The 23,060-nt window shown below is 42.5% G+C and overlaps 1 protein-coding gene across 10 annotated transcripts in view; it reads left to right on the forward strand.

Annotated features, from left to right (window-relative positions):
* Positions 1–23,060, forward strand: part of ATG7 (autophagy related 7) — a 273,593-nt gene that overhangs the window by 22,541 nt on the left and 227,992 nt on the right. For 9 of the 10 annotated variants that reach the window (XM_033210683.1, XM_033210689.1, XM_033210692.1 and 6 more), the window contains 4 exons: positions 7,004–7,121; positions 9,339–9,416; positions 13,677–13,793; positions 15,744–15,893. In XM_033210683.1, coding sequence (XP_033066574.1) covers positions 7,004–7,121; positions 9,339–9,416; positions 13,677–13,793; positions 15,744–15,893 — 463 coding nt within the window. Of the gene's footprint in view, positions 1–3,894; positions 4,578–7,003; positions 7,122–9,338; positions 9,417–13,676; positions 13,794–15,743; positions 15,894–23,060 lie in introns of those variants that run through there. The other variant, XM_033210691.1, reaches the window with a different exon arrangement.

Genomic DNA, 23,060 nt, shown 5'->3' on the forward strand with positions numbered 1-23,060 from the left:
ATGTTTATTAGCCTACTTCTGTATACAAGCCAGTGTGCAAGGCATTATAGTGCTATGTAAAGGCATATGATAGATATATCCTTGAATAATTTTTTTCATCTGCTTGGGAGCTATGGGGAGTTGCTGGAGAGAAGAGACACTTTTTTTTTTTTTTTGAGACAGGGTCTCACTCTGTCACCCAGGCTGGAATTCAGTGGCACAATCTCAGCCCACTGCAACCTCCGCCTTCTGAGTTCAAGCTATTCTCGTGCCTCAGCCTCCCAAGCAGCTGGGATTACAAGCACGTACCATCACACCTGGCTCATTTTTTTTTTTTTTGGTAGAGACAGTGTTTCACCATATTTGCCAGGCTGATCTCGAACTCCTGACTTCAAGTGATCCGCCTGCCTTGGCCTCTCAAAGTGCTGGGATTACAAGATTGAGCCACCACACCCAGCCAAGGGACACATTTATTGAGCACTTAATTAGGCAGTTTCATAAACATCTGTTCTTTCAGACTTGCCAGCTGTGATTTTTCTCTTTTTCAGATGAGGAAACCATGGGATGAATGGTAAAAATTGCTTGCCCAGGGTCACACCTAGCCAAATGTAGAAAGCAGGGGTGAGAGAAAAAAATGTATTTACAAATGTATTTCTGAAACCCAGTATGAGTAGCTACAGGGATTTTGCTATCTTCTACAGAAATAGAGAAACCAGGATGGGGATACAAATTTAGGAGGAGACAAGTTTGGTTTAGAATATGTTGAGTTTGAGATGACAGTATCTACTAGAAATGTCCAGAAGGAACTGGAGTCGGGGAGAGAGGATCAGACTAGATTTGGGAGACATCCAGGTAGAGGAGAAAGAGAATAAAGATCGTCTCCAACTTATGGTGGTTTAATGACTTTTTGACTTTATGACGGTGAGAAAGCGATACACATTCAGTGGAAATTATACTTTGTGGACCCATACAGCCATTCTGTTTTTTCACTTTCAGTACAGTATTCAATAAATTACCTGAGATATTCAACACTTTATTATGAAACAGTCTTTGTGTTAAGATGATTTTGCCCAACTGTAGGCCAATGTAAGTGTTCTGGACACGTTTAAGAGAGGCTAGACTAAGCTATGTCTGGCAGGTTAGGCATATTAAATAGAGTTTTTATTTATGATTTTTTTTTCAATTTATGGTGAGTTTATCAGGACATGGTAAGTCAAGGAGCATCTGTATAGTATAAGAACAAAAGGCGCAAACAGTGAATGGCTCTGATTAGGGAGGCGAAAGACGATACAGATCTAGCGAAGGACACAGGGGTTGTCAGAGGAAAACCAGAAAAGTGTTACAGAAACCAAAGAAGGAAATGCTTTCTGGAGGGAGAGAGAAACTAACAGTATCAGAAGCACAGGGGTCAGTGTGAGGGCCGTTGTGTGTGTTGATTAAGTCATTGCAGTCCTTAAGAATTCAGTTTGAGAAAGAGGGTGGAGCTGAAACCATGATGAGGGCCTTTAAGATTATTGAGAATTGAAAAAGGCTACAGTGTTTTTTCTGCTTTATTGTACCTCAGCAATATCAAGATGGGGAATTTTAGGAAGGTGAAGAAGTCTTTATAAGGTCTTTCTGGCTTTTGAAAGTGGCAATAGTCAAATATTACGATATTTAAAATAAAGTGTCCCTAGAATTTTTTTAACCTCGGAAAATCAATACTTTTTTTTCCCTTTATCTCAATTCAGTTGCAAAATTTGAAAGCATGACGTACATCCACAATGATGTTAGTATTTGTATCTTTAAAAATGTATGTGTTGGTGTTTCTTGTTCCCTTTGGAGCTTTCTTGCTCCGTTGTAAATTCCTTGTGGTTACCTGCCAAAAGAAATAAAATCCTAATAATCTCTCTCTTGTTTCGGCAAGCTAACTTATTTTGGAGCCATTAAGATATAACGAGGAAAATACTGGAAATGTACAAGCATTAAGTTGTCTGAAGATGGTACGGGGGAGCATCAGTAGTCTGTTTTGTGTAATCTGGAGAGCCTCATATTTATCTCAGACTAACCTCACTCCTATCCTTATCCTTCTACTGGACTGCAGTTTTGTTTGTTTTATAAGGTTTTAATGATTTTATTCTTTAGAACAATTAATTAGAAAAACACAGTTCACAGAAGTTAAGTTTGAACTTACTACAAAATGTGAGCATCTTAAACTTCATTAATCTAAAAATTTTGGTTGAAGGAGATAAGAAAATCTGTGATCCTGCAAGCTATAACTTTCACACAAATAGCTCATTTTCACTCATCATATTTTTTCTTTAACCACTGAATACCCTCACTGTGCGAGGCACTGTGGTAGACAGTGGGAGGTGAGTGGAAATAAGATACAGTCCCCATTGTGTGAAAATAGCCCTGGATTTGAAGTTTGAAGATTTGGAGTCTATGGCTAATTAACTGTGCTACTTCAATAAGCCCTTTTAGTTTTCTCGGCTTTTGTTTCCTCATCTTTAAAATGGATTCTTGCTTTCTAATGTTCTCTCCAGTTTTAAAAGTCTGTCACTTTCTGAGTCCCTATTAGGATGGCTGGGAAGTTTAATGAAAATGCTTGGGACTTCTCAGAAGGCCTGATTTCTTTATTCCAAATTATTTCCTTTATTATTACCCCATCTTTGTTTTGATTGCTGTGTATCTGCATGGGTTGGTAGAGAAAGTCTTTATGAATTTTTTTTTATCAAAGAAGGAATATCTACAATGTGCAGATGTGTAGGTGTTAGGAATACAAAGACTTATGAAATATGTTCTCCAGAGCTCCTCTACTATATGAGAGAGAGAAGTAGAAGGCAAATATTTGCATTGTAGTGTGCTCAGTGCTGTAATAAGCATGGAGAGGTAATCATTATTTCAGGAAAACTTATTGATTGCTTCCTCTGTGTCTTGATAATAAAATGTGCTAGGTGCTGGGCATACAGCCAGGAATGACATACAGTTGAATAGCTGACAATCCCAGTACTCACTTGTAGATGTCAAGAGTATCTCAGCTTTGCATAGCACTGGATAAGTCCCTTCTACTCTGTGCCCCTGGGAGTCTTATGGATCTCTGCAGGCAGCAGCACAAGGATCCTGTTCTCTGAATTGTATTAGATGAATTGTCAGTCAAGTAGTATTTTATCAGGCATCAACTGTCTTAAACTGGAGGATGCTGTCTTGAGTTAGGGTATCCTGCTTAATCAGACACAAAAATGTAAGGGTCCAAACACAAAGGAAGTTCATTTCTTGCTCGTAGAATAGCCCAGGGCTGCTGGTCCAGTCTTCTTCCATGTTGTGGCTCCATTATCCCTGAGGACTTTGCATTTGTGTGCTGATTAAGACAATTGTTACTTTCAGGTAACAACAGATTAATGAGGAAAGACAGCCAAGGTGCAAAAAGGTGGAAGAGACATACCTGGTCTCTTAAAGGCCCTGGCGGGAAGGGAGATGCATCACTGCACTCAGATTTACAACTCGTGGCCTTACCTGTCTAGCAAAGAAGACTGGGAAGCATGGAACCCAACTAAAACGTTATATGTGCTTTCTATTTCTATTGACAAGGAGGAAAATAGATTTTGATTGACAATCTCTATACCAATGTGAAGTTGATAAAGAATTTTCCACCGGGTGCGGTGGCTCACGCCTGTAATCCCAGCACTTTGGGAGGCCGAGGTGGGCGGATCACAAGGTCAGGAGATCGAGACCATCCTGGTTAACACGGTGAAACCCCGTCACTACTGAAAATACAAAAAAAATTAGCCGGGCATGGTGGCAGGCACCTGCAGTCCCGGCTACATGGGAGGCTGAGGCAGGAGAAAGGCGTGAACCCAGGATGCGGAGCTTTCAGTGAGCTGAGATCGTGCCACTGCACTCCAGCCTGGGTGACAGAGTGAGACTCTGTCTCAATAAAAAAAAAAATTAAATAAAAAAAGAAAAAAACCCTTTTTCTTTCCTAAACCTCAAGTTGGACCTAATTAGAGAAATAGAAGGCATAATTCTTGCCCTCAAAGAACTGAAAATGTAGTGAAGGAAGTAGGAGTCTTACGCACACTCACGTGTGTGGGGCAGAGACTGTGTCTTTCTTATTCTCTGCTGTATCACCAGCACCCAACACAGATCTGGGGTGTACTGTTTGCTCAATAACTGTCTAATTGAATTACAATTGGTCTAAGCGCATGGCTGTCAAAATGATATGTGGTGTGGTTGATAGAAAGACACCAATGGACTGTGTTCGAGGATGTTACAGACAGAAACGCTGCGATCGCTAGGGAAGTCAGGAGACGACAAAGAAGCATGACCCCAAACTGACTGTGGCTTTCTGGGTTCCAGACATTCCCTGTGGGCATGTGAAGCTGTGTGTGAAGTAGATTCCTCCAGGTATCAAGACCACAGGTGCTCTTCCAGAGGATTTATTCCATTCTGACCACCTGCCTGCCTGTTGGCCAAGTGTAAATAACTGGTGCAGCACAGCCCCAGCACTTTCCTGAGTCACCACTGTGAGACTGAATGAAGTGAAGGCCAAGTGTCTAGCTGTAATGTCCCCAAAGCAGGTCCAGTCTTATGGCCTTTGTGAGATCCATTTTTACTAGGTTAGTATATGCATTATTGCAAGTTCACTGTTGGCCTTAGTATGTGGAGAAAATTTCTAATTCGGATTCTTTTTAGCAGCTATGTTGAGATATAATTCATATACCATAAAATTCACCCCTTTAAACTGTACAATTCAGTGGTTTTTAGTAGATTCATAGAGTTGTGTAACCATCACGACTAATTCCAGAACATTTGCATCTCTCAGAAAAGATACCCTTAGCAGTTACTCCCCATCCCCACTCCTGCATAGTCACCAGCCCTAGTCAACCATAACTTTACTTCCTGTCTCTGAGGATTTGCCTATTCTGCATATTTCATGTAAATAGAACCATAAGAAACTAGTAAGTGTCAGAACCAAGATTTGAACTAAATTCTCTTATCTCCAAGTTTCAGGCTCCTTCTCTCTCACTATCACTTTTTAAATTCATTTTCCTGCCACCTCTCATGGTAGAACTTTAGTCATGAAAGATGCCTCTCTGAAGCTCCCGATTGTCCTGGCTAATTAACTTGCATAAGTGCTGATGCTCCTAGGAGCCTAGCTGTCTTGCAGTTGCTTGAGCTCTTGGTATGTAGTTTTCTCCTTTCACAGAGTGAGGCTTTGGTATGGCTCTTACACACCTGGGAAGTTTGGGAAGAAGGGCACCTTCCTCCTCTGTGCTTTTGTCCAAATTAGATCATAGCATGCTTCCTTCTGTTTCCACATCCTTTTTCAGCAGTAATTTCATAAAGCCAAGTCTGAATGTAGAAGGCCTAGTTTACCAACTGCTCTGCTTTCTTTGCCTTTCCTCTGGGCTTAATCTTTTCCCTTTGTGATTTCTCTCTCTTCAAGACCAGCTTGGATGTCCTCATCTCACCTGGATGAAAAATATTCTTTTATTGGAGGAGCATGGTGACAAACAACTTGTGATTTGCTGACTCATAGCTTCCAAGAGAAGGCTGTGGCCATTGAAAGCTAACTTTCCCTAAGGACTTGGTGTTTGAGCCTGATAGATGGCATTTGACAGAGTCATTGAGCCTGATAGATGGCATTTGACAGAGCCATGTCATTAATTGCACCCTTTCATACCTGTTCTAGGTTTAGATTTCTACTTCAGCCCCATAAACCCAATTTTACATGGACTCTAAATGAAAAGACACAGGTTCTTTTAAACTATGCAGCTATCATCAGTGCAATCAGTAAAAAGGCATTCTGTCTGCATTAACTGTGACAACAATAGTAGGCTACTAATGAAATGAATATTTTCATTTAACATTTGTAAACTCTGAAATGCAAGTTAATCATTTCAGAGAAGAGACCAGATTTGTCCACATCTGAATTCATATTCAGAATCAACTCCTCTTCTCTTCTCCTGACTTTGCTTACTCTGAGGACTGTGAGGCCTTTGGGCGCAATGTAGAGTGTGTGATCCTGGTGGCATGACAGATTGACAGGTAGCCCAGGTGTGAGACGTTTTGTCTGTGAGACTCAGACAACCATCAGGGACTTACCCAGCAGCAGTTTTCTGCAGAGCCCCGTTTGGAGCAGGCTAGGTTTTGGGACAGTTAGAAGAACACGTACTTTCTATCCTCGGGGAGCTTACTGTCCTCCAACTGGGTGGGTATGACTGTAGTTCTTGAAAATGCTCGAAAATATTATGCTGAGTTTTGTGTGCCAACTCTTAGCAGAGAAAGTGGAGATAGCTTTCCAGAAGATGAGAGATTGGAGCAGGACCTTGAAGCCTGGGAGGGTCTGAGAGGTGGCGTAGGCACAGCACAGTACCTTGGGCTCAACTAGTTCTGGTTTTAGATTCAAGCTCTGCCTATTATTATGTGACCTTAGGCAAGTTGTTTAAACCTTTAAATGGGGAAAAGAGCTGTTATGAGAATTCAAACTGTGCACAGTTCCTGGCTCAACAAACAATATTTCCCAGGAGATTGAGACCATCCTGGCTAACACGGTGAAACCCCGTCTCTACTAAAAATACAAAAACTAGCCGGGTGAGGTGGCGGGTGCCTGTAGTCCCAGCTACTCGGGAGGCTGAGGCAGGAGAATGGTGTAAACCCGGGAGGCGGAGCTTGCAGTGAGCTGAGATCTGGCCGCTGCACTCCAGTCCGGGCGATAGAGCGAGACTCCGCCTCAAAAAAAAAAAAAAAAAAAGATGGAAAGGAGAAAAAAAAGGAAATGAACTTCTCTTTGGGGGACAGTGGAAGAACAGCATCCTGATAGGTTAGAGTACAGGAAATATGTAATTTTCCCTATATAGTTGTCTGTTTTTTAGTTCTTGAGTGATGATATTCATCTTTTCCAAGAAAACATACAGTTAATCTTCTGTTTGCCCTACAGAGCAATACCCTTTTTCTCCCACTACAGTGGTGGTTGACTTGTCTCTCCCTGGCTCTCTGAGTCCCAGCTGTGCCTGGCTAACCGTGTTTCTCTTGTATCTAGGAGTGCTCCCACCCCAGCCCGTTGCTGCCCAGCTGTTGGAACACTGTATAACACCAACACACTCGAGTCTTTCAAGACTGCAGATAAGAAGCTCCTTTTGGAACAAGCAGCAAATGAGGTTAGCTGGGAAAACGTGATGTATGTGTCATATTTCCTGTGGTCCTGGCAGGTGCAGTGTTTGTGATCAGGCACATAGGTCTGCTGCAGAAACTGGCATATGATAGGAACTTAAAGACACTTGTGGGCTTTGGCATATTTCCCAAGAGAGAATACTCCAGCTGTCTCCTTCTGTATTGGCCCGAAGGTCAGGGAGAGGACATCCAGGCTCTCACCTGGGATAGGGTGGAAATAACATGGCAGGGCAGAGGTTAAGTAATCAGTTTGCTGCTCATCTCCAGCCAGCATTTTGAAGCAGCCAGACCTTGGAGAGTTGTGTTCCTGTGGCTGAATGCCTCTGGGCACTCTGTTTATTGTGCCTTGGAGAGGCTTGGCAATCCTGTGCACCATGCGGTAGAGGAGATTATCATGTAGTCTCTCCAGTGTCTTTGCTTATCTGATCTACTGCGTCTGATTTTCAAGGCCTCTGTGGCCTGGCCCTGTTTTTCTCTTGTCCTTTCTAACCTTTCACTCTTGCCCTTGCATTCTCTGAGTCTATCATATTAAATCACATGTAATTCCCTCCACCTACTTTCTGTTCTGTCCTGTCTCCTTGGGAACACAATATCCTCTCTGCCTGGAATGTCTTTCCTTTGCTTCTTTACATTGGAGTTAGTGAGAGGAATTAAAATGGGAGGCAGGGGCGGTTTATCTCAGTCCTGTCTAACCGCTTTAATCAAGGAGTCTTTATACCAGTCTTTTTTTTTTTTTGAGACGGAGTCTCGCTCTGTCACCCAGGCTGGAGTGCTGTGGCTGGATCTCAGCTCACTGCAAGCTCCGCCTCCCGGGTTTACGCCATTCTCCTGCCTCAGCCTCCCGAGTAGCTGGGACTACAGGCGCCCGCCACCTCGCCCGGCTAGTTTTTTGTATTTTTTAGTAGAGACGGGGTTTCACCGTGTTAGCGAGGATGGTCTCAATCTCCTGACCTCGTGATCCGCCCGTCTCGGCCTCCCAAAGTGTTTATACCAGTCTTTATTGCGACATGAATGTTGGTGTGGGTGCAGTGGTCAGGTCCTGAGGCAGGCTTCCCTCACATCCCTTGGGATGGATGCAGCTATGACTCAGGAGAGGATGGTCGTTTTTCTTAACCTGTGGCTTGACTGCTCCTGGGCCTCCTGCTTTGGCTGCACATTTAAAAGGGAGTCACCAAAGAGTTGGGTCAGGCCTTAATCATCTTGGAAAAAAGCATCTTGGAAAAAAAAAAATCATCTTCCCCACCCCCACAGGAATATCCCACCCCTCAACTGGGGCCCAGAATTCTCCTGGCAGCTCCTGCCCCACAGTCCCTCGGCTTACCAGAAATTGGGAGCCTCTCTTCAGTGGTCCAGCTCCTCCAAGGCCAGTATGTCAGTAGCAGGAACTTACTTCTGCTTACTTATTTCCCTCTTCCACCCATACTTAGGGAATGATTCTTATTAGTGCAACTGTTTTGTCTTGCTTAGTAACACCAAGTTTAGCTACGAATCTTAGCTACAAAAACATCTTGTGATCCACAGCTGCTGACCAGCACCAGCATTTGCTCCTAGTTTCAGTACTTGCTGAGTATACATAAATTTGAAGTTTGTTCTTCTTTCTTCATCTCTCAGGGCAAGATAATCTCAAACAAGGCTTCAAGAAACCCCTATGTGTATTTTACAGTAATTCCTTTGAGAACCCCTCCCAGGCTCTTCACCCTCCCAGTTCCCCAGCTGAGTCTGCAGAGAATTCCTCCCATAAATTCTACCCACTTCTGTGACAGCAAATCCTACATGGTGGTGAAGTTATACGTTTATGCCAGTCTCTCTCTGTAGACTGCAATTGTCTTGAGGGTAGGGACTGACCATGTCTTTTATTTCTATAACCCTGATGTGCCTGGTATATAGTAGACAATAAATAAATATTTGCTGAAGGAGATTGTGAAGACATGAAAATGGCCTGGTTACCTCCTCTATGCTGAGATCTGCTGAGAGGAGGCGCCTGGGCTTCCTCACTTGGCTTAGATGTTGAAGGGAGTGTGGCTGGGAGAGAAGCAGTGTAAAGTGGGCAGAGTGAGGTAACAACCCACTTCATTGTATGGGGTAAGTGGTGCTGGGCCTGTAGGAAAGAAGAACCTGGTGCTTTTCAGCTCCGCACTTCGCCTGAGAGTGAGAAACTCAGAGATGCCTGGTAACCTGCCTTGACGCTTTTCTTCTTTTGGCAGATATGGGAATCCATAAAATCAGGCGCTGCTCTTGAAAATCCTGTACTCCTCAACAAGTTCCTCCTCTTGACATTTGCAGTAAGTAAATGGGCTCTCGGTTGCACCGAGGCTGGTGAGATCCCCTGGCTCAGCCCAGTGTACCAGTAGAACAGTGTGCTCTTCTCTCTGAAGCTACTACCTACTGTTATTTGAATAATAGCTGTTAACGAAATGCTCATTTGATTAGTGGCCAGATAGTGCTGGCACCTATTACCAATGCTAACTTAATTCACCCCTATGGATCATACTGGCAGTAATGCATCCCTATGGATCATACTGGCAGTAATTGCATAGTTTATATAAAACAGGGCATCATAAAGTTAGGTTCAGGGAATGTTGTTTCATTGTTGCTAACGCCTTTGTTAAATACCGTCCTACAGAGGTCCATTGAAATAAAGGGAAGGGGCTTCTGGATTAGAGGAGATCACACTGCATAGCTTGACCACAAAATTGCTTGTTGGTTTTTTTGTTTTTTGTTTTTTTAAAGACAAAATGTTTTCTGTAAGCGAAATCTAATTAAAATGAATATTGAGGGTAGCCTTGAAAAGGAAATCGTATTATGGTAACATGTGCTGCCCAGTGAAGAAGGGGTAGAATGTAGGTGGAAGGACCTGGCCTTGGTGAGGGAAAAGTAGAGAAAAGCTAAGAGTTGATTATAGTGATACCAGCTATGCAAACACACAGATACCAGCTATAACATATGCACATGCACACACACAGCACACAGATGTGTATATATATATCTGTGTATATGAAACTAATTTATATCCTTTATTATTATATTGACTATATAACATTCTGTCAAATGTATGTTCCATAGATTCCTGTTATATATTTAGGTGGTTTCTAATATTCACTATTATAAAAAATGCTAGTCTGGGCACAGTGGCTCATGCTTATAATACCAGCACTTTGGGAGGCTGAGGCAGGTGGATCACTTGAGGCCAAGAGTTTGAGACCAACCTGGGCAACACCTTGTTACTACAAAAAATACAAAAATTAGCCGGGTGTGGTGGTGCCTGCCTGTGGTTCCAACTACTGGGGAGCTGAGGTGGGAGGATCATCTGAGCCTGAGAGATTGAGGCTGCAGCAAGCCATGATTGCACCACTGCACTCCAGCCTGGAAAACAGAGTGAGACCCTGTCTCAAAAAAAAAAAATACTGTGGCATATTGAAAAATATATAATATTAGTCATATTGGTCTTTTTTCCTGCTCATTTTACTTCTTTAGAATAAGTTCTTTGGAGCGGGCGTATAAACACCGTAATGTTGCTGTGGATTAAGTGTGCTGTTTCACCACAGTGTCATCAGCTTTGGATATTAATCCTCTTTCCCACTTTTTATTTTTTGCCAAGTTCTTCCTCGACCTCCCACCATTCCTCCTAGATACCTAGATGCAAGGGAGGCCTCTGATTTATTGCCCAAGGCAAAGGAGGGTATGATAGCAATCAAACAAGGCCAGTGGGTGGCTATCTACAAGGAACACATTTTCTGACAGTTATAATGCTTTCTATTTAATAGTGGAGGAGAGAGAAAATTGTTTACGTTTTTTGTCTGATTACTTGGCTCAATTTGGCATTTATAATTTGTCTATGCGTTTGGGTAATTCTGTAGATTTTTTTTTTTTTTTTTTTTTTTTTTTTGAGACAGAATCTCACTCTGTCGCCCAGGCTGGAGTACAGTGGTGCAATCTCGGCTTACTGCAAGCTCTGCCTCCCAGGTTCACCCCATTCTCCTGCCTCAGCCTCTTGAGTAGCTGGGACTACAGGCCCGTGCCACCACACCTGGCCGATTTTTTATATTTTTAGTAGAGACAGGGTTTCACCGTGTTAGCCAGGATGGTCTTGATCTCCTAACCTTGTGATCCGCCCGCCTCGGCCTCCCAAAGTGCTGGGATTACAGGCATAAGCCACCACGCCTGGCCTGTAGGTTCTTCACTGGGATAAATTGTAAGTATTGCTAGTTAAAGATTTCTAGTTACTTGAACGTCAGTACGCTTTCTTTACCAAGAATTCTCATTAGTAGAACATGCTGACAGTTTGCATTTAATGAGAAAAATAACATTAGCTCTTACTTAAAGTTTTAAGGTTTGCTAGAGTCAGTATGTGTGTTGGTCTTGTTGCCTTGTTTACTGAGCATTATTAGCCTGGCTTAAAACAAAATTGTAAGTATCTTTTTTTTTAAAATCTTCAGACACGAAGGACTTTATGTTTAATTTAATGGAGGTCCTTTGTATCCTGAAAAGAATCCTAAGAAATGCAAGCCTTTTGGCTTTTGAAGATGACCTGATAAAGTTTCTTAGAAGTTGTGAGGTCCGGCTGGGTGCAGTGGCTCATGCCTGTAATCCTAGCACTTTGCGAGGTGGGCGGATTGCCTGAGCTCAGGAGTTCTAGACCAGCCTGGGCAACGTAGTGAAACCCCATATCTACTAAAATTAAAAAAAAAATTAGCTGGGTGTGGCAGCCAGCTACTCGAGAGGCTGAGGGAGGAGAATTGCTTGAACCCGGGAGGTGGAGGTTTCAGTGAGCCAAGATCGTGCAACTGCACTCCAGCCTGTGTGACAGAGCAAGATTCCATCTCCAAAAAAAAAAAAAAAGATTTGTGAGGTTCTTCATCTTGAATTGTTTAACCTTTTACTAAAGATCAGTTATGACAAATCATTTAAGTACAAAGAAGAGAAAATAATCTCTGGAGGTGTTTTTGCTTTGCTTCTGCTGTTCTTAGGACTCATAGGACTAGATAGTTCATTAATTTCAGTTTTGCAGTTCATTTTGCCATTGTGAAGAGGGAATTTGTTCTTAGTTGATCAATGAATAGCAGAATTAGAGACCGCAGAATTAGAGAATTATAATGGTAGTTATAAAGTCTAATAACTACCGTTATTAGACTTTCTCATCTGTACACATGTCTACATATACATTTACATTTTAAAAGTCATCTAGTATAATTTCATTTATATGAAAAGTCCACACTAGGCAAATCCATAGAGACAGAAAATAGATTAGTAGTTGCCAGGGGATGAGAGGAGGGGGAATGGGGAATCTCTGCTAATATGTATGAGATTTCTTTTTGAAGTGATGAAAATATTCTGGATGGTACAACCATATCACTATACTAAAAAGAAACCACTAAATTATATACTTTAACATGGTGAATTTTATGGCATGTGAATTATATCTCAATAAAAAGTCATTTAACAACCATCCAATTTTAATTGTTAGTAAGATTCAAGAAGAAATATTAATTAGTCACATAAACTGCATTCATATTCAGTGGTCACAGGCTTGTAGGCAAGCTGCCAAATATCCACATATGTCTGGAATACTACCATGAATTTAATTAAGGCCCCAAAAGCTGTAGGAATTCTGAAGCAAGAGCCATTAGCGTGAGTGGGAACACAGTCAAAGACAGCCTCACAAATCCTTTCCCCTGGGTCACCTACCCTGGTGGGGGATCGGTCGGATACACCCGTGAAGATGTAACCTCTTCTGTTCACCCATGCAGCTTACTACTTAGAGCTTCTCCGTGGCTGTAATCATGCACTCACTTTATCTCTGCTCCGTCCACAAAGTGAGCTGCCTGATGTCTGGGACTGGGGTTTATTGTCATCTTATTGTCAGTGTCTTATGTTTTGCATTGTACATACCAAGGGCTTGATAGTTGTTGACTTAAATCCACTAAGGCATTTCCAAAAGCAATATTGTATTATTTCAGGCATGCATAGGTATGTGAATAGCACAGCTTCCTTAATAACATGTACTTTATTTGATTGTGAAGAGAATGGTAACTATTTGGAAGTTGTGCTTCTGTAGATAGTACATTGAGTATGTATGGTCAGTGGAAAAAAGCTTAAGTTTTGGAAGTAGAGTTATGATCTCTTCTCTGCCCTTTGCCATCTTTTTTGTTGTTGTTCAGGTTTTTTACCCCTTTGTAAGATTCAGTTTTCTGTTTATAAAATGGGATAATAATAATTACCTCCCAGGGGGGTTTTGTAGGTTAAAGGATGATGATGATAATAACAATTACATATTGCACATTTTCTGTTAGCAAGTGGCCAAAAAAGTATATTGTGTTTGTGATCATTTTATTAGTGGTGGTATATGAGACTATTTTGGGAATTAAAAAGTCCTTTATTGGATCATGAGTTCTGTCGGGGATGAGGATATTTGACAAGCTGGACACACTTGGTTTGCATCAGCTTTGCTATCTTAATTGGCCTTGTGAAGCTACATTAATAGATGCGTTTCATCTTAACTTAATGGTGCTATTCTAATAACCTATTTATATTTTTTATTCTAGGATCTAAAGAAGTACCACTTCTACTATTGGTTTTGCTATCCTGCCCTCTGCCTTCCAGAGAGTTTACCTCTCATTCAGGGGCCAGTGGGTTTGGATCAAAGGTTTTCACTAAAACAGGTATCAACAAATAACCAAAATGCACAAAAAATTGGGTTGAATGTGCGAGAGTAGTTATCTAGTTCTTTCCAAAGACAAACAGGTACTTCTCTGAATGAAGAGGTGGTGACTGAAATCCTCCAAAGGTTTTAGGAGCAGACTTATTTAGAAAATGTTTGTAAAGTCATTTTTTTGTATGTATATTTATATATATTTTGAGACTGGGTCTCACCCCCATTACACAGGCTGGAGTGAAGTGGCACGATCATAGCTCACTGTAGCTTCAACTTTTCAGGCTCAGGTGATTCTCTCATCTCAGCCTTCTCAGGGACTATAGGCATCCCACCACACCTGGCTAATGTTTGTCTTTTAACAGATATGGGGTTTTGCCGTGTTGGCCAGGCTGGTCTTCAACTCCTGGGCTCAAGCAATCTGCCTACCTCAGCCTCCCAAAGTGCTGGAATTACAGACATGAGACACCCTGCCTGGTCTATAATGTCATTTTGAAGATGTAGTGAACAGTAATTTTCCAGGTTTTCAGTGGTATTTGGTGAAATGCTAAGCCAGTAAGGGGGAATTATGGGAATATTTTGAAACACCGAAATAATTTACCAAAATGTGGTCTTCATTTTCAATGTGGGGAAACATAAGGCAGTATACTCTGGGAACAAGTCTTTGAAACAAAACAGAAGGCATTCTTCGACCCTGGTACCAAGTTGCAGAACTTTTCTACCTGGCGTGGTACATGCAGAGTTAGTCGGTGACATTTGGGATAGATAATAAGGTCATTAGAGATGGTTCCCAGAAGAGCAGTTAAAATAATCAGGCTGGTAAAACAGAGACCCTAAACTAGAGAATTCTGATTGTTGTTAAAGCAAAGATTATGTGTCAAGATGACTTGAATTCATGAAACACATCAATCACGAAAGCCCTGAATACTGAAGCCATCATTCAGGGAGCTTTCTTGGAGCTGTTCAGGGAGCAGCCATTATTGATTTAAAGTTTGTTTTTTTTTTATTTCGTACAAATCCAAGGTTGTGGTTTTGTGGAACTAATTTCCCAAGAAGAAATATAAGTGGGGAAAAAGGATTTTGGATGAGGATTGACTGCTGGCAGGTATGGGGTTTCTTTTATTGAGGACAAAAATGTTCTATAATTATTATTTCTGTGGTGGTTGCATAACCCTGTGAACATACTAAAAAAACAACACATTGCATTATGTACTTTAAATGGGTGAATTGGGTCAGGCACAGTGGCTCACACCTCTAATGTAATTCCAGCACTTTGGAATGCAGAGGTAAGTAGATCACTTGAGTTCAGGAGTTCAAGACCAGCCTGGGCAATATGGTGAAACCCCTTCTCTATAAAAAATACCAAAAAGTTAGCCGGGCATGGTGGTATGTGCCTATAGTCCCAGCTACTCAGGAGGCTGAGGTAGGAGGATTGATTGAGCCCAGGAGGTTGAGGCTGCAGTGAGCTGTGATTGCCTGGGTGACAGAGCAAGAAAGGCAGCTTGGAGCCAGAAGGAAGACACCTGTCTCAAAAAGTAATAAATGGGTGAATTGTATGGTATGTTAGTCATGTCTCAGTAAACCTGTTGAAGATTATGGAAAGGTTCAGGGTAAAATTCATTGGGGTAGATTCATGTTGGATTATCATAGGAGAGAAAGAATGTTTGGTTACCTCTCTAAAACTCTGATTGACAGCTTAGGGAACCACCATGTTGTACCATAAAATGTCCCTTTGTGCTCCTAAGACACACATCACCATGCACCTAGAAAGCGTTATATAAAAGCTAAGTGATATTATTTGGAGGCACTTCTATGTTCGTTTGCTGTAATAGAGTAAGAGGAGTGTGATCAGTCATTTCCAGTCTTCTGGTTTTAAGGTACCTTTTATTTTGAGTTAGTTTTTAGCTCAGAACTAGATATGTTATTTTCTAGAGAATAACGATGTGTTTTCTGTTTTCAGATTGAATCATTAGAGTGTGCATATGATAATCTTTGTCAAACAGAAGGAGTCACAGCTCTTCCTTACTTCTTAATCAAGTATGATGAGAACACGGTGCTGGTTTCCTTGCTTAAACACTACAGTGATTTCTTCCAAGGTCAAAGGATGAAGGTCAGATAAACTTTGAGTATCATTTTATTATATAGTTTTTTTAAAAATCTGAAGTTCATGTTACAAGAGACCACTGCAAAATTCAAACTTGTTTAGATTTCCTTAGCTTTCAAAGGATGTTTAAGAACATTTCCTTGTCTCTACCCTCTCCCACCTCTGCAGTTATCGAATCAGCTCCTCCAGGTTTTTCTAGCTCTACTATAGCTCAGAGTAATTTTGATACCTTACTCTTTTTTTTGTTTGTTTGTTTGAGACGGAGTCTCGTACTGTCGCCTGGGCTGGAGCACAGTGGCGCAATCTTGGCTCACTGCAACCTCCACCTCCCAGATTCAAGTGATTCTCCTGGTCAACCTCCCGAGTAGCTGGGACTATAAGTGCCCGCCACCACACCCGGCTAATTTTTTGTATTTTTAGTAGAGATGGGGTTTCACTATGTTGGCCAGGCTGGTCTTGAATGCGTGACGCACCTCAGCCTCCCAAAGTGCTGGGATTATAGGCATGAGCCACTGCGCCCAACCAATACCTTACTCTCTATTAGTGCTAAAGTTATTTCCTTTTTCCCTCCTGATGTATTTTACCCCTATGTTTTAATTTTTATTCCCAGAACTACCCTGTAGTTCAGGCCCCTCATATCGAACTCCTGTACACTTAGAATCTTGTTTCCATCTTGCGCAACAGTACTGTAGAAGAATCTCCCTTGAACTACCCACATTTAGTATATCATTCATTGACCAAGAGCCTAATAGTGTCTTCCTTCTGGCTCCAAACTGCCTTTCCTGCCTTATCTTCCACTATTTTCCTCATAAAGCATTGCTCCAGCTAATCTTATCTATTTTTCTGCAGAATCTCCATCCCCTTCCCATCAGATACACCTAAAACTTTTTTGTATCTTTCTTTTTCTCATGTTATATCATCTTCCTAAAACATATTCTACTTATGAAAACCCTAAGAAATTCTCTCTGTCCTTATTGAAATTCTGTCTTCACTGTGAAGCATTTTCATTGTGTGGCCATGTATGATCTATCCCTATCTGAAGTCATTGCATTTATTCCCTGATCCTCATTTGCAGGTCTAGTACCTTGTACAAATTTCTTTTTGTGCCATATTAGACTGTAAGCTCCAAGAGGGCAGGGCCCAAGTCTTATGAATTTGTGTCCGTATAGTGTCTAGTACTTATCTGAGGCCCTCAATAAAATTCTTTTGAATGAATGAAAGAGTACTATAAGTGTCTTTTAGAAGTGATCAGATATGTAGGAAGTTGTCTTAGCCATACAGGAGACTATGAACTAAAAATAACAAAGATTTATGAGTGTTAGGAAGTTCTGAAATCAAATAGAATCATCTCCATAGCCATGTGAATGTATCAGAGCTGAAAAAAGGGAAGCCTTTAACTGACGGTCTGGTTATTCTTTAGCCTGAACTTAGGATGGCTTTTTTTTTTTTAAAGCACATTTTAAAATCAACTACATTTACATTTTGTTTTTCAGAGGAAGCCCTTTTTTTTTTTCCTTGTATTTTTAGTAGAGACGGGGTTTCACCATGTTAGCCAGGATGGTCTCGATCTCCTGGCTTTGTGATCCGCCCACCTTGGCCTCCCAAAGTGCTGGGATTACAGGCGTGAGCCACCGTGCCTGGCCCAGAGGAAGCTTTTTAAATTGAGGACTGGAGTTTGAATTTTTATTAAAATTCTTTCCCCCAGGTGATTTCACAGAACCACAGCTAAATTAGTGTAGCAGTAAGATCATTAATAGTTTAAAGTCCAATCTAGTGTGAAGTCCTGTTGTCATAGCAGGCAGGATTAAATGGCCTGTGTTTGGAGGTGACTGTAGGTCAGGTTTTACGTGGTAAATAAGTGGTCCTCCCCAAAGTACAGCTCTACCAAAATAATAACAGTTTGAACAATGCTTTACAATTAATTTAAAAGGGACTTCCACATACTTATATAATAACTCTGTGGAACAAATGTTAGTTACTAACTCTGGTTAGTTAATTAGTATCTGCATTTTCTGTTTGAGACTCAAAGTCACACGACCACATTGTCTGATTACGAAGCCTATGCCATTTCTTTTTGTTGTTGTTGAGGCAGAGTCTTGCTGTTGCCCAGGCTGGAGTGCAGAGGCACGATCTCGGCTCACTGCAACCTCCGCTTACCGGTTTCAAGCGATTCTCCTGCCTCAGCCTCCCAAGCAGCTGGGACTACAGGTGTGCACCATCATGCCCGGCTAATTTTTGTATTTTTAGTAGCGATGGGGTTTCACCATATTGGCCAGGCTAGTCTCAAACTCCTGACCTCGTGATCCACCTGCCTTGGCCTCCCAAAGTGTTGGGATTACAGGCGTGAGCCACTGTGCTGGGCCACAAGCCTATGCCCTTTATAACATTCCCTTGACCTTGGGGAAACTGTATAACTTTTCTTTGTATTAGTTTATCTGTTAAATGGTGGTATTGCCACCTCCTTATAAGGTTTTGTGAGGATTACACATGATAATGTGAATAAAATGCTGAGCACATGGTAGATGCTCAATGTTTCCACTTCCTTTATATTTCAACAGCAGCATATTTTGAAAGACAGGGGTCTCCTCTGAAGTCCTCTGGGGGATTCACCAGTGCCCTGTCCCTGAGTCTAACTGCCTGTCTGCTATACGGGTTCAGGCACATTGTCCTTCACTTGGTTACAGTTGTATCTCAGGAAAGCCTGGAATTACTCAGCACATGTGATGAACACCTCCTTATGGGCCAGAAATTTTGAGATACAATTGTACTTGTTCTCACACAACCTGAGGTCTTCTAGAGGAGATGAGACATTGACCTGTGGAAAGTTAAGTAGAAATTCAAGTAATGGAAGATAAGTTCAAAATATTGATACGCGTGGTACTTTGGTTGGTCGTCTATGCCTTATCTTATTCTAGAAAAGATCACCGGAAGCCTTAGAGCGTTTCGGCCTCATAGGAGTTTTATAGCTTTCATGCTGCCCTTCCTACCTGTGGCCCTGAATGTTCCTGTCTCTCCTCCACACTGCTGTCCAAGTGCATTTTCTAATGTGTAAATTTGATCATGTAACTCTTCTACTTAAAACCCTTCAAAGGTTCCTGTTGACTTCAGGATAACGTTGAAACTACTTAGCTTGGCATTTGAGGTCTCTTCCGTTCTGGTTCCTGTCCATCACTAGCCTCATTTTATATTTCCCAAGATACATCCTGTGCTCTGGCTACCCCTGTGCCCTCCAAATGCCACATGCTTTCCCTCCATCTCTCTGCCTTCAGACATCTCTCTGTCTCCCTTCTGTCACCTGGCAGCTGCCTCACCTACCTTTCTGATTCATCATCCCAGGACGCACTGGCTGATTGCTTGCACCATTTCTTGTCTCTCTTCTGTGTTCTGGTAGCAGCCTCCCTCCTAGCACTGACTGGTCTCCAAAGTAATTGTTGATTCGCTTTTCTGCCTGCCCCATATCCCCAGCCTGTCAGCAACTTTAGCACTGAATCTTGTTTGTCCCCACTCTGCATCCTCAACATTTAGTGCAATGCTGGACACTTAAGAGACACATGATGCGAGAATGCTGAGAGGAGAGAGAGAGAATTGTGAACTGGTATGAAAATTAAAGAAGACTTTTGCCGGGGGCAGGGTCGAACCCTAGAGAAATAATTTCTAGACATCATTTTCAGTGATTCTTGCTTTTATTGCATTAACCTCATTCACTCTCTTTAGCATAATGCCAGTTTCCCTTTGAGCCATGACATTTCCTTGAAGGTTTTCACCCTCTTTTTTAAAAAATAGGCATTCTTTTCAGTATAAATTCCTGCACTTGGGCTCTGGCTTCATGTTTTACTCGATTCTGCCCCCTCCTCCTCCCACCAGCACTTTGTTCCCTGAAAAGTCACGCTTCTCTTTGAGCCCTGTGTCCTCATGTGTAGGACGGAGAAATATTGGAATCCCTCTGAGTTTCTCTCTTCAACCTGTTTCTCTTCTGGGTTATCTCATTGTGCCTGCAACGCCAGAAACCATTTCCTCCCAAGTAATTCCGTTTTCTCCCACTAGCCTGAACCTCCCTCTGGACCCCCGGCCACATTATCCAGCTGTCTGCTTGCCTCCTTCTGCACCGTATAATCTTTGTCCCAAGACTGGTCCTTTTCTGGCTTCACTGGCTCAGAATGATGCTGCCTCTATCCAGTCACATGAGCCAGAAATCTGGTCATCCTTCCGGACAGCTCTCTTGCCCCTACCACCCATGTCTTGTGGATTTCATGTCCTGAATGTCTCTCAGCCTGCCACCTTGCATTTCTTCTGCCACCACCTCAATCTCTGCTGTACTGCAGCAGCTTCCTAACAAGCCTCCTTGTATCTACTCTGGGCTTCTCCAGTTCATTCCCACATCATCCCCACAGTTTTCTTTAGAAAAGCAGATCTGATCATGTCCCTATCATAATGAAACACCTGAATGTCTTCTTCCCTGTACTCTAGGAATAGGGGCTAAGTTCTTTAATATGGCCTACAAGAGTCTGTGTGGCCTGGCCCCTGTGGGCATCCAGCCCCAAGTTGTTCCACATTCCCTACCACAGGGCTTTTGCATGCACCTTTTGCCTGGAATTCTCTTCTCTCTCCTTTCTCCACTTCTACTTTTCCCTCCCCCTACCTCCCCTTTGCTCTGTTAAGTGCTCACTCTTTCAAGGAAACCCTTCCCTGACCTCTATAAAAAGGTTTATTCCTTCTGTATAAGCTCTCATATCACTGTGTATCCCTTCTTTTTTCTTCTTTTCTTTTCCTTCTTCCTTTCTTCCTTTCTTTCTTTTTTTTTTTTTTGTTTTGTTTTGTTTTTTTTTTTTTTTTTTTTTTTGGAGACGGAGTCTCGCTCTGTCACCCAGGCTGGAGTGCTGTGGCCGGATCTCAGCTCACTGCAAGCTCCGCCTCCCGGGTTCACGCCATTCTCCTGTCTCAGCCTCCCGGTAGCTGGGACTACAGGCGCCGCCACGTTGCCCGGCTAGTTTTTTGTAGTTTTTTAGTAGAGACGGGGTTTCACCGTGTTAGCCAGGATGGTCTCGATCTCCTGACCTCGTGATCCGCCCGTCTCGGCCTCCCAAAGTGCTGGGATTACAGGCTTGAGCCACCGCGCCCGGCTCTTCCTTTCTTTCTTCCTTCCTTCTTTTCTTTTTCTTTTTCTTTTTCTTTTTCTTTTTCTTTTCTTTTCTTTTCTTTTTCTTTTCCTTCTTCCTTTCTTCCTTTCTTTCTTTTTTTTTTTTTTGTTTTGTTTTGTTTTTTTTTTTTTTTTTTTTTGGAGACGGAGTCTCGCTCTGTCACCCAGGCTGGAGTGCTGTGGCCGGATCTCAGCTCACTGCAAGCTCCGCCTCCCGGTTCACGCCATTCTCCTGTCTCAGCCTCCCGGGTAGCTGGGACTACAGGCGCCGCCACGTTGCCCGGCTAGTTTTTTGTAGTTTTTTAGTAGAGACGGGGTTTCACCGTGTTAGCCAGGATGGTCTCGATCTCCTGACCTCGTGATCCGCCCGTCTCGGCCTCCCAAAGTGCTGGGATTACAGGCTTGAGCCACCGCGCCCGGCTCTTCCTTTCTTTCTTCCTTCCTTCTTTTCTTTTCTTTTCTTTTCTTTTTCTTTTTCTTTTTCTTTTTCTTTTTCTTTTTCTTTTTAGATGGAGTTTCACTCTTTGTTGCCCAGGCTGGAGTGCAATGGCACGATCTTTGCTCACTGCAACCTCCGCCTCCAGGGTCCAGGTGATTCTCCTGCCTCAGCCTCCTGAGTAACTGGGATTATAGGCATACGCCACCACACCTGGCTAATTGTTTTATTTTTAGTAGAGACGGGGTTTCGCCGTGATGGCCAGGCCAGTCTCAACTCCTGACCTCAGGTGATCCACCCACCTCAGCCTCCCAAAGTGCTGGGATTACAGGCGTGAGCCACCACACCTGGTCCATAATTTTACGTTTTCTTGAGTGATCTTTGATTAATGTATTTTTCTCTCATCTAAATGTAAGCTCCACCAGGACAGGTACCCTATCTTTGATTTCCCACCATTGTGTCTGCATCCCATAGCAGAATGCCTAGTATGTAAAATGCAATGGAAGGATGAATTCATGCATAAATGAGTTGTGAAGACTGGAGATTGCTCATGGGAAGCACCTGGTCAGTATCTGGCACACAGTAGGCCTTCAGTAAGTACAGGGTAGCTCTTAGTATTAGTTCATTGTAAGTGTTCTCTTGGATGTGAGCGTTCTGTTGTCTGGTTAAGGCCATGTAGTTTACAAAGGCTTTCCCAAATTGTCTGCACACCTCAATTTATGTCTAATGAGTTACACACATGGTTACTGGAGTGACAGGAGACAGAATACAGGGGAGGTATATGATCTGCGTGGCTGATTCAGAGCAGGGGTTCTTAATTTGGAGTAGGGTGCAAATGCATAATATCTCAGAAGTTTTTGGAAGCAGTGGATCCTCACCCCAGAAAAATACACATCTACATGCAGTTCTGCATCTATTGTCAGAGATGCACAGAGCACTGAGACTCTCGGAGGCCCTGGCTTGGAGGAAGATGAAGGAAAAGACAGGAGTTAGCCTGCCTAGCAGGGAGCCTGTGGATTGTTAAGGTCAGGGGGTGAATGAGTCCTCTTTGTTCCAAGTCACAGTAGGAGCTTTGCATGTGGAGGTACTGTTCACTTGTGTGTGAAGCCTTGGTTGACTATGAGAGAGTGGGTACCTGCCCCTGAAGAGGACACATTGCCAGCCACCGACAGCAGGGACTGCCATGGTCTCAGTTTTGACCATGTGCCCAGCATGTAGCTGGTCACTCATACATGCTATCACTTATCCTTACACGCCCTGCAAAGTGAGTAGTGTTGTCTGCATTTTACAGATGAGGAGAATGGAAAAGAGACTAGGGAATGGAAGCCTCTTCACATGTGAATGATCTTACTTCCTACAGCCAGAATGCTTCCTGTAGTGAAAAAGAAAGCAACCATTTTTTTCTGCTCAGCTCACAGTGTGTTGGGGTAGAGTAGGAAGGCTAGACTTCAGTTCCCAACAGCTTAATGGGCCGAATCCTCTGAGCCTTAGTTTCCTCAGTGTGTATAAGCATATAGTAACAACACCCCCTTCCTTGTAGGTGGCTGGGAGAACTAAGAGTCATTAAGTTTCACTCACATGTTCTAATTGTTCCCACTGT

The sequence above is a fragment of the Trachypithecus francoisi genome, unplaced genomic scaffold (assembly GCF_009764315.1).
Source record: "Trachypithecus francoisi isolate TF-2019V2 unplaced genomic scaffold, Tfra_2.0 Lachesis_group0, whole genome shotgun sequence".
Classification (NCBI taxonomy): domain Eukaryota; kingdom Metazoa; phylum Chordata; class Mammalia; order Primates; family Cercopithecidae; genus Trachypithecus; species Trachypithecus francoisi.